Source organism: Pristis pectinata, chromosome 7 (assembly GCF_009764475.1).
Source record: "Pristis pectinata isolate sPriPec2 chromosome 7, sPriPec2.1.pri, whole genome shotgun sequence".
In the NCBI taxonomy this organism is placed as follows: Eukaryota; Metazoa; Chordata; class Chondrichthyes; order Rhinopristiformes; family Pristidae; genus Pristis; species Pristis pectinata.
Window position 1 is genome coordinate 56,082,704 of NC_067411.1, and position 16,167 is coordinate 56,098,870.

The following is a 16,167-nucleotide window of genomic DNA, read 5'->3' on the forward strand; positions in this document are numbered from 1 at the left end:
AGTACCCCACTGATTTCATGTTTTACCATTGGATAAAAATGTTTGCAAAATAATATATTCTATGCAATTTCTGCAAATGAATTCTGTGTAGTTCTAGCAAGAAAGAATTTTAATTAAAAATGAAACGGATAATTTCCTTGGGATATTCCTAAGTGCATCACAGTCAATTACTTATCTTTAAAATGTGTTGACTACTTTTATCAGTCATTCATTGCAGACAACTAAGGCACAGGGTTCCACAAATAAGAATTGAGATAAATAACCCTCTGTTTGGATTAGGTAGAAATAGGGCTCCAGACATAAAAATAGAAAATACTGGAAACTTCAGGTTGAAGAACCTTTGTCAGAACTGGGAAAAAGAAAAAAAAAGTTGGTTTTAAGTTTCAGAGAGGTTGGGAAAGGATGGATTGGATAAAGGGAATATTCTGATATAGTGAGGCCAGGGATAAGATGTAGATCTTGTCGGGTCAATGGGCTAATGGGGAAGTTCTTTCTCTAAAATGAACTAAAGCTATGAAATGAGAGCGGTTAGAGAGTGGGAACACAAACAAAGAAAGATAAAAGTTACTACATGCAGGGCTGTAGGAAATGCACAGCAACTGCAGCTGTGCTATGGAGAGAAACACTGAACCAATGCTACAGATAGGTAACTTACAGCAGCAATGACTAGTTCTAATACAGACGGAGAAAGTGAGTTACCTGAAGTTTTAGAATTCAATTGTGAGTCGGGAAGGCTACAATATGCCCAGACAGAAGATGAAGTGCTATTGCTTAAGTTTATGTTGGGCCTTGTTATATCAGTGCAGGTGGCTGCAGATGGATAAGTCAGAGTGGTAGTGAGATGGTGTAGTATGAAAGGTCATGGCTGTCTTGTGACACCATTGAGCACTGGTCGAAAGTGACACCACTGTCAATCAAGGTCTAGCTCCACCCACCCATTAGTGCACACTCTTGACCATTGGCTTCTGTACACACCTTTGTACCTGGCCATGACCTATTGGACCTTTTGAATCACCTGGGCTGGCCCCACCCAGCTCTCCAGCACTATAAAGAATGGCACATATGCGTGGTTCTCTCTCTCTTTTGATTGCTCCAGGAATCGAAACCACGCTGAAGGGACCATTGGTAAGAGTGTGCACTTCCACAGGGGTTAGAAGCATCCTGAGTAGATTCCCGGTAGCGTAGAGCCGATGCTGGAACAGAGTCAGGGGGTTCAGGCATCATATTGTTTTTTTCCCTGATCATTTGTAACCAGTTTGGGGTGTGTGTGTGTGTGTGTGTGTGTGTGTGTGTGTGTGTGTGTGTGTGTGTGTGTGTGTGTGTGTGTGTGTGTGTGTGTGCGCGCGCGCATCTCACCCCGTTGCGATTTCCCCTACATTTGCGATCACCCATGTGCATGTGTGCGAGTGTGCATCCGTTCCCATTCATTCTGTTCCCGCGTTTGTCTTTGTGAATAAATCATTTTTAAAACTCCAAAGACTGTGCCCAGAGTCCTTGGTCTTTGAGACCTCAAAAAACGTTTTCTCACAACAGATGGAGAATCAAAATGACAGGCAACAGGAACCTTTAAGTTGCCCCTGCAGACTGAATGCAGACACTCCCCAAAGTGATTTCCCAAACTGCATTTGGTTTCTCCGTTGTTGAGAAGATCACATTGTGAAAACCGAATGCAGTCAACTACATTGATACAAGTGGAAGAGAATCACTGCTTCACTTGGAAGGACTGTTTGGGCTTTGGACAGTGGGTAGGCATTGTATCTCTTACAGTTGCATGGGAAAATACTGTAAGAAGTGAAATGGTTGATGGGGACAGAAGGGTGAACCAGTGAGTCAAAAAGGGAATGGTTCCTTTGAAATGTTGAAAGGGGAGGGGAGAATATGTGTCTAGTGGTGGGACATTGTTGAAGATGGCAGAAGTTGCAGAGGATAAGCTATTGAATGCAGTGACTTTTTGTGTAGAAAGTGAGGATGAGGAGAACTCTATCCAGAGGTAGAAGGGGTGAGAGCAGACATGTGAGGAAATAGATGAGATGCATTCAAAGGCTCTGCCCACTATGGTAGAAGCAAACCATGGTTCAGGAAGAAGACATCTCAGAGGCATCTTGTCATTGGAACAAATACTACAGAGCAACTGGGAGAATGGAATGTAGTCCTTCCAGGAGACAGTGTGGGAGGAAGGATGGTTGAGGGACCTGTGGGAGTGTGCAGGCTGATAATGGATGTTTGAGACAAGCCCTGTGAAAGTGACATTCACCCCCAAGGTAGACTGCTTTTCCAATAATGCTCCATGTTTCTTTACCTAGGTTGTTTTGGGGCAGGGAATTCAGAACAGGGGCAGTCTGTGCTCCCGCCACTCCCTCCCATCCTCACCTCGGGTGCTGTCCATGTGGAGTTTGTACCTTCTCTCTGAGACCAAGTGGGTTTCCTCCAGGTATCCGGTTTCCTCCTACATCCTACAGATGTGTGCGCTGGTTAATTGACTAATGTGGATTACCTTAGTGTGGGTTAATGGTAAATAGAATCAAAGAATGGGACCAATGGGATTGCTTCCGTGGCAGCCAACCTGAATCCGATGTATCGTTGTACAACAATCTTATAATGGGGCTGTTCAGGACTCAGAGAAAGTACTTTTTAAGCAAAAGAGAATGAGATCGCTGCGTTCTCTCCGTATCTGTGAAAATTGGAGTCATCAGGACTGAGATTGACAGCGGGGCGGCGGGCAAAGACAGGTAGGTGGACAACCAGTCCTGGTCGGGCACGTGTGGCGGAGCAGGTTAAAGGGGCCGGGTGGTTAGACTGGTTGCGACGTTCCAGTGCGAAAGGCGAAACTGAATGTTGATTGAAGTGCGATGTCGAGGTCACCATTCGTTCACCAGCCCCATTTGCTCAGATGAACCTGGAATCTTGTCTCAAGCCCCGGAGATACCGCAGGAGTTCATCCAAATTAGGCAGTCACCGAGTAAGTTGTTTAAAAACTTACCTTGTGGATGGGAAAAGTGCGGCGTGAGCCCTCGCAGAGTGAAGAACTTGGGGGGGGGGGGGGGGGGGGGGGATGCCGTGCCTCTCGGCCAGGTCCACGGGCTGTTTGTGATATTCTTTGGAACTTCCCAAGGAGGCGATGAGCCTGTATTTACTAACAATTCTTTCTTGCTGGGATTGTACTCAATCCTTTCAATCGGCGCAACAGGTTGAGGACAACAAAGCTGCCTTTTCCTCTCCTCTCTCCCGGCTTTTTCGGGTCTGGGTGTGCACTGGCCGCCTGCCCAGTACCGGTCGGGGCTGTGCTGAGGCTGATCGCAGCCTATCCCCTCCCTGGCTGTTTGATTACATCAAACGACGTATTACCCAACCCTCCCCACAGAGATTAAAAGAAGCGGGAGCTGCCTGTCCGCTGGAGTCTGGCTGCTAAACTCTTTGCGGCAGGGGGCGAAGCCCGTTCCGCTCCCTTGGCACCAGCGAAGATCAGTGGGCGTTCGGTGCAGCGAGGATGGCCGCACTGACACCGAACTTCACCGGGGTCTGGGGGAACGGCAGCCAGGACAGCGGCTACACCCAGAAGCGACTTTCCCCGGGGAACTCCACCTATGGGAACTACACCAACCAGTTCGTACAGCCCTTCTGGCAGATCGCGCTCTGGTCCATCACCTACGGCTCGGTGGTGGTAGTGGCCGTCTTCGGCAACCTCGTCGTCATCTGGATCATCCTGGCTCACAAGAGGATGCGGACAGTGACCAACTATTTTCTGGTCAACCTCGCCTTCTCGGACGCCTCGGTGGCCGCCTTCAACACCTTGGTCAATTTCATTTACGCCGTTCACAACGACTGGTATTTCGGAGAGACTTACTGCCGCTTCCACAACTTCTTCCCCATCGCCGCCGTGTTCGCCAGCATCTACTCCATGACAGCTATTGCTGTGGACAGGTAACACCGCCAGCCAACGCTGCTAGGGTCTGGCACCCCTTCGTGTACACGGAGATCTAAAGTAGCCTCTCTATGCCAGACCTCGGGGTTATTGCTCAGGGTTCAGTTCAGATCCCCTCATGTAGGTCCATACGGCGCGAGTGGCTGGGGTAAAGTACCGACCCGCCAGTCCTTCCAAAGGGGGTAGGTCGGATGGTGGAGGGGAGGCGGGGGGGGGGGGGGGGGGGGGGTTGGGGGGGGGGAGAACAAAATCGTCCTCAAAGCATTTGCTCTTGCGAAATTGGATTTTCTTTGGGTTTATACTTGGCCAAAATAGCACTGCAAGTTGTAACTCCAGTACTCCCGGGCAGTTGATGAAGGATCTCAGATGGTCCTGTAGTCGTCCGGAACTTTAAAATCATCGCTTCAAAGGATTAAAATGTGCACTTTAAAGTGGGGGAAATCGGAATGAAGAGTGTATAAGGATTTAATGGATGGTTCAACTGGTGTTTGCATTTGTAACAAAGAGGCACAAGGTGAAGATTGTCACTCAAAGGCTCAGGATTAGAACAAGGAACATGTGGCCATAAAGGGCCACTGATGCAGACATGAAAGGGGCTTTTTTAAGAGGGCATTCGATAAAGGTTTCCAAACAAGACCTTTTAATCCACTTCTCCTGCACATTACCCAAATCCCTGAGCAGAAGGCGACACTGGCGGACGCGCACCGGGCCAGCAGTTGGGTAGCTGAGAATCTTGTTGAACTCGGTCATCTCAACAACTGAGTTTTCAAAACATCACCCCGACACATTGTCCGATCTACAACACCGTGGGTAACCTTCAGTGCGCTTGGATGGTCCGGATCTTGCGGAAATTTGTGGTGAATGTTACAGTAGGCCAGCAAATTGGTAATTGTACGTGATGCTGAGTGGGAGAGGTTGGGGTGGAGCTGCTGCCCTGCCTCCGCTCCAGTGACCCCACGTTAGTTCTGATCTCCGGCGCTGTCTGCGTGGAGGTCGCAAGTACTCCCCTGTGTAGGTGGGTACACGAGTCAGGGCGCAGTTCATGGGCACGCGAGAGAGAATAATTCACAGGGAAAGTGTTGGCTGGTAAAATGTTATACCGACAAGTGCGAGGTGATGCATTTCGTGAAATGTCGATTAGGGGTCGGACATACACAATAAATGGCAGGGCATTAAGGAATGTTGATGAACAGATCTGTAAGTCCATGGCCTTAGTTCCCTGAAAGTAGTAACACAGGTCGATAGGGTGGTGAAGAAGGCATATGGCATGCTTGCATGGAGGCGTAGAATATAAAAGTTGGGATGTTATCTTGAAACTATACAAAACACTGGTATGACCACGCTTGGAGTAAGATATAAAATTTCTTTATTAGTCACATGTACATCGAAACACACAGTGAAATGTATCTTTTGTGTAGAGTGTTCTGGGGGCAGCCTGCAAGTGTCACCACACTTCCATCGCCAACGTAGCATGCCCACAACTTCCTAACCTGTAGGTCTTTGGAATATGGGAGGAAACCGGAGCACCTGGAGGAAACCCACGCAGACACGGGGAGAACATACAAACTCCTCACAGACAGTGGCCAGAATTGAACCCCGGTCACTGGCGCTGTAAAGTGTTACATTAACTACTACACTACCATGCCTGCCCATTGTATACAGTTGTATTTTATACAGTTCTGGTTGCTACACTACAGGAAGGATGTGATTGCACTGGAGAGAGTGCAGGGGAGATTCACCAAGATTTTGCCTGCATTGGAGGATTTTAGTTATGGGAAAAGGCTGGGTATGTTTTCACTGGAATGTCAGAGGGTGAGGGGGTGACCTGATAGGGGCATATAAAATTATAAGAGTCATGGATAGCATCAATGGAATCTTTTCCCCCTAGTAGGTATAAAAACAAGTGGCCATAGGTTTAAGGGAAGAGGAAGGAGTTTTAAAGGGGATCTGAGGGGAATGTTTTTTGCACAGAGAATGATTGATATCCAGAACTCACTGCAAGAGGAAGGGGGAGAATCAGATATAGTCACTACATTTAAGAGACATTTAGACAGGCACTTCAATATGCAAGGCTTAGAAGAATAGAGACCCAGTGCAGGCAACATCTCTCCAGTGCAATCACATCCTTCCTGCAGTGTGGCAACCAGAACTGTATAAAATACAGTTGTATACAATGGGTAGCCACGGTAGTGTAATGGTTAATGTAACGCTTTACAGCGCCAGCGACCTGGTTTCAATTCTGGCCACTGTGGAACCGTAGAACACTACAGCACAGGAATCAGGCCATTTGGCCCTTCTAGTCTGTGCTGAAATGGTATTCCGCTAGTCCCATTTACCTGCACCCAGTCCATAACCCTCCAGACCTCTCCCGTCCATGTATCTATCCAATTTATTCTTAAAACTCAAGAGTGAGCCTGCATTTACTACATCAGATGGCAGCCTGTTCCACACTTTCACCACTCTTTGAATGAAGATGTTCCCCCTAAACCTTTCACCTTTCACCCTAAAGCCATGCCCTCTCCTACTTATCTCTCCTAATCTAAGTGGAAAGAGCCTACTCGCATTAACTCTGTCTATACCCCTGATAATTTTGTAAACCTCTATCAAATCTCCCCTCATTCTTCTGCGCTCCAAGGAATAAAGTCCTAACCTGTTCAGTCTTTCCCTGTAACTCAACTCCTGAAGACCCGGCAACATTCTAGTAAATCTCCTCTGCACTCTTTCAATCTTACAGATATCCTTCCTATAGTTAGGTGACCAGAACTGCACACAATACTCCAAATTTGGCCTCACCAATGTCTTATACAACCTCACCATAACATCCCAACTCCTGTACTCAATACTTTGATTTAGGAATGCCAGGATGCCAAAAGCCTTCTCTACAACCCTGTCTACCTGCGACGCCACTTTCAGGGAATTACGTATCTGAACTCCCAGATCCCTTTGTTCCTCCGCACTCCTCAGTGCCCTACCATTTACTGTGTATGTCCTACCTTGATTTGTCCTTCTAAAATGCAACACTTCACACTTGTCTGCATTAAATTCCATCTGCCATTTTCTGGCCCATTCTTCCAGTTGGTTCAGATCCCTCTGCAAGCTTTGAAAGCCTTCCTCGCTGTCCACTACACCTCCAATCTTAGTATCATCAGCAAACTTGCTGATCCAATTTACCACATTATCATCTAGATCATTGATATAGACAACAAACAACAATGGCCCCAGCACAGATCCCTGATGCACACCACCAGTCACAGGCCTCCAGTCTGAGAAACAATCATCCACTAGCACTCTCTGTCTTCTCCCACACAGCCAATTTCGAATCCAGTTTACAGACTTTCCATGGAGACCTAGTGTCTGAACATTCTGAATTAACCTCCGATGTGGGACCTTGTCAAAGGCCTTACTAAAGTCTGTGTAGACAACAACTACAGCCTTTCCTTCATCTACTTTCTTGGTAACCTCCTTGAAAAACTCTACAAGGTTCGTTAAACACGATCTACCACGCACAAAGCCATGTTGACTATCCCTAATCAGCCCTTAGCTATCCAAATACTTGTGTATCCAATCTCTCAGAACACCTTCCAGTAATTTACACACCACTGATGTCAGGCTCACTGCCCTGTAATTACCTGGTTTACTTTTAGATCCTTTTTTAAACAACAGGACTACATGAGCTACCCTCCAGTCCTCCACCACTGCACCCGTGGCTAAGGACATTTTAAATATATCTGCCAAGGCCCCTGCAATTTCTACACTAGTCTCTCTCAATGTCCGAGGAAATATCTTATCAGGCCCAAGGGATTTATCTACCTTTATTTGCTGTAAAGCAGCAAGCACCTCCTCCTCTTTAATCTCTATATGTTCCATGACACTATTGCCTGTTTCCCTTCCTTCCATATCCACTATGCCAGTTTCCTGAGTAAATACTGATGTAAAAAAAACTGTTTAAGATCTCCCCCACCTTCTGAGGCTCCACACATAGACAACCACTGTGATCTTCTAGAGGACCAATTTTGTCCCTTACTATCCTTTTACTCTTCATATACTTGTAGAAACCCTGTGGGTTTACCTTCATATTATCTGCCAAAGCAACCTCATGTCTTCTTTTTGCCTTCCTGATTTCCTTTTTTAGTATTTTCTTACATTTTCTAAACTCTTCAAGTACCTCATTTGTTCCTAGTTGCCTATACCTGCTATACACCTCTCTCTTTTTCTTAACCAGATCACCAATATCCCTTGAAAACCAAGGTTCCCTATGATTGTTGACTTTGCCTTTAATCCTGGCAGGAACATTGCAAACTCTGTATTCTCAAAATTTTGCCTTTGAAGGCCTTCCACTTACTGAGCACATCCTTGCCAGAAAACAACTCATTCCAATCCACTCTTCCTAGATCCTTCCTCATTACCACAAAATTGGCCTTTCTCCAATTTAGAACCTCAACCGGAGGACCAGACCTGTCCTTAACCATAATTAACTTGAAACTAATGACATTATGGTCACTGGACCCAGAATGCTCACCTACACATACTTCTGTCACCTGACCTGTCTGGTTCCCTAATAGAAGATCAAGTATTGCATTCTCTCTCGTTGGTACCTCTATATATTGATTTAGAAAACTTTCCTGAACACATTTGACAAATTCCAAGCCATCCAGCCCCTTCACAGTGTGGGAGTCCCAGTCAATATGTGGAAACTTAAAATCCCCTACTATTACAACTTTCTGTTTCTTACATCGGTCTGCTATCTCACTACAGATTTGTTCCTCCAATTCCCTCTGACTGTTGGGTGGTCTATAATACAACCCTATTAGTGTGGCCACACCTTTCCTATTTCTCAGCTCCACCCATATGGCCTCAGTAGACGAGTCCTCCAGGCTGTCCTGTCTACACACAGCTGTGATATTTTCCCTGACCAGTAATGCCACTCCTCCCCCTTTCATCCCTCCCCCTCTATCACGTTTGAAACAACGGAACCCTGGAACATTAAGCTGTCAGTCCTGCCCTTCCTGCATCCAAGTCTCACGAATAGCAATAATGTCATAATCCCACGTGCCAATCCACGCCCTAAACTCATCTGCCTACCTACAATACTTCTTGCATTGAAATAGATACACCTGAGAACATTTCTATCACGTACAAACTTTTGAGTTCTGTCGATACCTGCAGTCCTCGCATGACCTTTTTACTCCTCCATCTCACTATCTGCTCTAACACTCTGGTTCCCCTCCCCCTGCAAATCTAGTTTAAACCCCCCGGAGCAGCACTAGCAAACCTACCCACAAGTATGTTAGTCCCCCTCCAGTTCAGGTGCAAACCATCCTATCGGAACAGGTCCCACCTTCCCTGGAACAAAGCCCAAATGTCTAGAAACATGAAGCCCTCTCTCCTGCACCAATTCCTTAGCCACGTATTTAGCTGCATGATCCTCCTATTTCTAGCCTCATTAGCTCGTGGCATGGGTAGCAATCCTGAGATTGCAACCTTGGAGGTCCTGTCCTCCAACTTTTCACCTAATTCTCTAAACTCTCTTTACAGGACCTCCTCCTCTTTCCTATCCACATCATTGGTCCCTATGTGGACCACGACATCTGGCTGCTCACCCTCCCTCCTGAGCATATTGAGAACTTGATCTGAGATATCGCGGATCCTGGCACCAGGGAGGCAACAGACCATCCGGGATTCTCGATCTTTTCCACAGAACCTCCTGTCTGTCCCCCTAACTATCGAATCCCCTATCACTACTGCTCTCCTCTTTTCCCTCCTTCCTTTCTGAGCCGAGGGTCCCGTCTCAGTGCCAGAGACGTGACCACTGCAACTTGTCCCTAGTAGGTCGTCCCCGCCAGCAGTATCCAAAATGGTATACTTATTGTTGATGGGAACGGCCACAGGGGTGCTCTGCTCTTTCTGTCTATACCCCTTTCCTTTCCTAAGGGTCACTCAGCTACCTGCCTCCTGACTTTTATTGGTGACTATCTCCCTGAAACTCGTGTCTATTTCTGCCTCTGCCTCACGTATGATCCGGAGCTCATCCAGCCCCAGCTCCAGTTCCCTAACTTGGTTTGTCAGGAGCTGCAGCTGAATGCACCTTTTACAGATGTAGTCATCAGGGACAAGTGTGTTGTCCCTGACTTCCCACATACTGCATACGGAGCACACGACCGCCCTAGCTGCTGCCATCACTACCAACTCCTAAGTTAATTAAATTAAAGGAACTTACTGGCCTTGCCTCTCTGGGAGCAAGCTCTTCCTCAGCTTCTGCTCACCGAAGCCTCTTGAGCCAAAGCCTTAAAGCTCCACTCTTACCTTGGGCCACTTACACACTGGCCGTAACTCTCCACTGTCTGTAAGACCCTATGACAGTGGAAAAAGTGAGGGAGTGCATTTGACGGGGTTGCCCTGAGTATGTGGAATCAGTGTGCTGAAAATGATTTGTACATCCCTGGATGATTTGTAAGCTTGGAAATGCACCCTGCATGAGAGAGACTAGACCAGGGCAGGGAGCAGGGAGAGAGAGCGGAATGGGCAACTAAAATGTATTGTTTGGAAGTGGGGATGGAAGCGCAAAGGGAAGGTGATCTGGAGAAGTTTCCAGAAACTGGGTGATGACCTTATCTGAAATAAAAACAGAAAATGATGGAAATACTCAGCATGTCAAGTAGCCTCTGTGGAGTGAAAAAAACTTTAGAGGTCGATAACCTTGCATTACAACTCTCCGGTTCAGTCATAAACTGGCATAGCACATGACGTCACAGAGTCATTACAACTGGAGAGTTGCAATGAACACGTCAGGCCAAATGTAGGAAACTAGCATGTATAGATGGGTGGCATGGACACAGTGGGGCAAAGGTGCTCTTTGCTCTGTGACTCTTATCACTATGGTGATATTATGGAGTGTTGGAGCAGAATCCAGCAGTTCCCTCCCTGTGTTCCAAGGAATTTCTCTCACTATTAGAGGCATAGTCTTGATGGGATGGTCTGCAGCTACTGAGATAATATCAGTAAACATGGATAGGAGAGTCGTAATTATGTTCTTTACATGATTAGTTCTGGTTTCAAATAATTTGTCCTTCCACATGCCTCAAAATATCCTGCTCTTTGTGTATAACTACCAGCTTGGCTGGTTAGGCTGTTAAATTATGCAACATAAACTTGCAGTAACAACAATAATCTGACTTTGTCTCCTGCCTATAGAATATCATGCACAGAATTCCCTAGAATGTCCAGTATAAGCAGGACTATAAAGGTACAAAGTTAGTCTGAAGAATAGTCAGTAATATTATTTAGAGTAAACAAAACATAGAGTCATAGAGCACTCAGCACAGAAACAGGCCCTTCGGCCCATCTAGTCCATGCCAGCCTGATCTTCTGCCTAGTCCCATCTACCTGCACCCAGACCATATCCCTCCAAACCCCTCCCATCCACGTACCTATCCAAACCTCTCTTAAAAGTTAAAATTGAACCTGCATCTGCTACTTCTGCTGGCACCTCGTTCCACACTCGCACCACTATCTGAGTGAAGAAGTTCCCCCTGAGATCCCCCTTATTTCACCTTTCACCCTAAACCTATGTCCTCCAGTTCTAGTATCACCCAACCTGAGGGGAAAAAGCCTATATGCATTCACCCTATCTTTACCCCTCATAATTTTGTATACCTCTGTAAGATCTCCCCTCATTCTCCTGCACTCCAGGGAATAAAGTCCTAGCCAATTCACCTTTTCCCTATAACTCAGGTCCTCAAGTCCCAGCAATGTCCTTGTAAATTTTCTCTGCATTCTTTCAAGCTTACTGACATCTTTCCTGTGAGTAGGTGACTAGAACTGCACACAGTACTCCAAATTCAGCCTCACCAACGTCTTGTACAATTTCAACATAACATCTCAACTCCTGTACTCAATGCCCTGATTTATGAAGGCCAAAGTGCCAAAAGATCTCTTTACAACCTACCGCACACCTCAGAGCCCTACCATTCACTGTATAAGTCTTACTGTGGTTTGTCCTCCCAAAGTGCAACATCTCACATTTGTCTGCAATAAATTACATCTGCCATTTTTCAGCCCAATTTCCTAGCTGGTCAAGATCACACTGCAAGCTTTGATAGCCTTCCTTGCAGTACACTACAGCCCCAATCTATCTTGGTATCATCCATAAATTTGCTGATCCAGTCTACCACACTATCATCTAAATCATTAATAGAGATGATAAACAACAACGGGACTCAGCACCAATCCCTGTGGCAAGCCACTAGTCACAGGCCTCCAGTCAGAGAGACAACCATGTACTACCTACAACTCTCTGGCTTCTCCTGCTAAGCCAGTGTTGAATCCAATTGGCTACTTCATCCTGAATGCCAAGCAACTTATCCTTCTGGATCAGCCTCCCATGTGGGACTTTGTCAAAGGCCTTGGTAAAGTCCATGTAGATAACATCCACTACCTTTCCCTCATTGACCTTCTTGGTAACTCCTCGAAGAACTCTATTAGATTGGTTAGACATGACCTGCCATGCACAAAGCCACATTGACTATCCCTAATCAGGTCCTACCTACCCAAATACTTGTATATGCTATCCCTCAGAATGCCTTCTAATAATTTATCTATGACTAATGTCAGGCTCACCAACCTATAATTTCCCAGCTTATTCTCAGAGCCTTTCTTGAACAACAGAACAACATTAGCTGTCCTCCAGTCCTCTGGCACCTCACCCGTGGCTAAGTATATTTTAAATATCTCTGTCAGGACCCCTGCAATTTCTGCACTAGCCTCCCACAAGGTCCAAGGTGACACCTTGCCTGGCCCTGAGTATTTATCCACCTTCATTCGCCTCTAGACAGCCAACACCTCTTCTTCCATAATCTGGATATGGCCCATGACTTCACTACTCTTTTGCTTCAGTTCTATAGTCTCTGTGTCTGTCGCTAGAGTAAATACAGATGCAAAAAATTCATTTAAGATCCCCCCCATCTCTTTCAGCTCCATGCATAGATGACCACAATGACCTTCAAGTGGACCAATTTTGTCCCTTGCCACCCTTTTGCGCTTAATATAGCTATAGAAACCCTTGGGATTCTCTTTCACCCTGTCTGCCAGAGCAACCTTATGTCCTCTTTTTGCCCTCCTGATTTCTCTCTTAAGTGTTCTCTTGCATTTCTTGTACTCAAGCACCTCATTTGATCCTAACTGCCTATACCTGATGTCCACCTCCTTCTTTTCTTTTACTAGGGACTCAATATCCCTTGATAACCAAGATTCCCTAAACCTGTTAACCTTGCCTTTTATTCTAACAGGAACATACAGATTCTGTGCTCTCAATATTTCACTCTTGAAGGCCTCCCACTTACCAAGCGTCTCTTTGCTGGAAGACAGCCTATCCCAATCCCCGCCTGCTCCAATTTAGAATCCCAACCCAAGGACCAGTCCTATCCTTCTCCATAATTATCTTGAAACAAGTGGAATTATGATCACTAGATCCAAAGTGTTCCCCTACACACACTTCTGTCACCTGCCCTGTCTTGTTCCCTAGGAGGAGATCCAGTATCGCTCTCTCTCTAGTTGGGACCTCTACATATTGATTGAGGAAACTTTCCTGAACACATTTGGCAAACTCTATCCATCCAATCCCTTTGCAGTATGGGAGTCCCAGTCAATATGTGGAAAGTTAAGATGACCTACTATCACAACCTTATTTTTCTTGCAACTGCCTGCTATCTCTCTACAAATTTGCTGCTCTAAATCTCACTGACTATAGGAGGTCTATAATATAGTCCCATTAACGTGTTCATCCCTTTCTTATTCCTCAGTTCCACCCATATTGCCTCAGTAGACAAGCCCTCCAGTATGTCCTCTCTGAGCACTGCCGTGACATTTTCCCTGACGAATAATGCCACCGTAATGAAACAGTAGAAGGTTGACGGAGTTTGTACTGACACTGACAGTCAACATACCTATATTCAAATGGAAATTTGCCATAACAACTTCCGATTAATGAGTTGATGGAAAAGATCTCGGTTTATGATCAGATGAATAAAACAAGTGTCAGTTAGTTAATATAACAACTTTTAAATTTTATGCAGCAAAGTAAATCTCACAGCTATAATGGTTGCATTATTTATTTTGAATCTGGTGAATGAATATAAAATGTGTGGCATCTGTGCAAGAGTCTTGGGAAGAAATTCCCAAACAGGAAGCAATGTTGCAATAAAAGAGAACAATTACTTTAACAAATGATACAGCTTTATTAACTGAGAGTAGCAGAGAAGGAAATGGATCAAGTTACAATGTTCTTTAGCATAAATGACTTTGGCTGTGAAACAGCTTCCACTTAATTGGTGTTTTAGAACTGTCAAGGTACAAGCCTTAAATCGTATCCTAAACACTTTGCCAAACATAGAGCTGCATATCATTGCTGTGAATTTGGAAACTGCAACTTCCCTCTCCAACTACACATAGTAAAGTAACAAATGTCCCTATTAATCCCTTGCTGTATTTCTCCACTGAGGCACAGTGTACTCTGACATGTCTATGCCATTTCATAGAGCACCTGCCTTGATATTGCCCTGGATTTTTTGGTAAGATATAAAATGATAACACTCACTATTGACTTTGAAGAAAGTTCATTCACTTACCCACTTATGACATTTGTTGCTGTTGGGCATCACCAGTGAAGTAATCATAGTGACTGAAGAACTCACAAACTAAAATCATGAAGGACAAATTTTACGTACAATTTTAAACATTATAAGCAAAATAAGAATGGAATGTACATGAAATTAAGATGGAAACTGAAATTACATATTTCACATTTAATAATTTGGAACATTTAATGGAGAGAATTGCAATTAAAAATGTATTATAACAAATTCTGTGAACATGAATTGATAATCATAATTTTCACTTACTGACTCAGTTAAAAACTTATTTGACCTCATAGAAACAATAATAATTAGGAGAGGTGTAGGCCAGTTGACCCCTCGAGTCTGCTCTTCTCTTCCCTTTAAAAAGATCATTGTGGCTGATCTGAACATAATCTCAATTCTGCAATGCAGTCCTGAGATAGAGTTATAACCCCTTATCTACTTATCACTACAAAAGGAAACATCTTCTCCTCATTCACCCTAGGAGATTCTAATTCTGTACTACTGTAACTAGACAGGGAAAGACAATAAATGTTCATGTTAATTTGCCCTCATCAGCACCATTCATTACAATACTGTGAAGGTATAGTTACCATACTGAGTGATTTTGTCAAAATTTAAGCCAGCAAATATGAAGTACTCTTATTCACCTCAGAGTAATGTGCAACTTAGAAGGAAGTTCTGGGATGTGGTGTTCCCAGACCTAGAAGGAAGTTCTGGGATGTGGTATTCCCAGAGCTCGAAGGAAGTTCTGAGATGTGGCATTCTCAGGATCTTGTTTCCATCAAATCACCTCTCACTGTTCTAAATTCCAGAAGATGCAAGTCTAGCCTGTCTAACTATTCTTCATAAGACAACCCACTTATTCCAGATATAGGCCATTCCCAGGTTACACATGGATTCTGCTTTTGCAGACATCCATAAGTTGATTTTGTCCATAAATTAGAAAATATACAAAATCATAAAATAGTACACAGCAGGGATACAAATTCAATTACAAATATCTCGGAGTAGGATTCATGGATAACATGAGAAAGGAACAGAGGATTTAGTAACGTTGCTCCAGAAATTGCAGCATGTGTGTCTCTAATATTTTATAAATACGGATAGAAATATTTGGAGAAAGAGTGTAAAAGGGAGATTAAAAAGATAGAAATGAACAGTAAAACATTGGGGTTATTTCAGGATAAAGAGCAGCCACATGGCATTAGAGTGAGGATATAGCAGAGATGTTTCATCTTTCCTACTCCTTGGTGTCTGCCTGTGCTATTTCTGTGACTACACTTTTTGTACCCAAGTGTTCTCAGAGCTGTCCGTGAGCAGTGACGAGCAGCTAGTGCTGGAGTGACAAGGGTCCCCATGTTGGCTTTTTGACAGCCTGCAAACATCAAGGGACTGTTTGAGTGACTCTGATATTTGGAGGCAATAAACAAATTAAGATAGTTTTAATTAAAATTCGTCAAAACACTAAATAGCATGTAAGCAATGGAAATAATTAAGCATTTAAGATTAGTTAATTTTTTTTAAATGACTGTATATTTTTTTTCAATTCAAGTCAGTGACCCCATTTGAATTCAGATGTCTTAGCAGGCATAAAGGTGCAAAGTCTCCAGG

The 16,167-nt window shown here is 44.6% G+C and overlaps 1 protein-coding gene across 1 annotated transcript in view; it reads left to right on the forward strand.

The window, feature by feature from the left end:
* Nucleotides 1-3,487: 3,487 nt before the first annotated feature.
* Nucleotides 3,488-16,167, forward strand: part of LOC127572601 (neuromedin-K receptor-like) — a 54,908-nt gene continuing 42,228 nt past the window's right edge. The window contains exon 1 of the mRNA XM_052020037.1: nucleotides 3,488-3,921. Coding sequence (XP_051875997.1) covers nucleotides 3,488-3,921 — 434 coding nt within the window. The remainder of the gene's footprint in view (nucleotides 3,922-16,167) is intronic.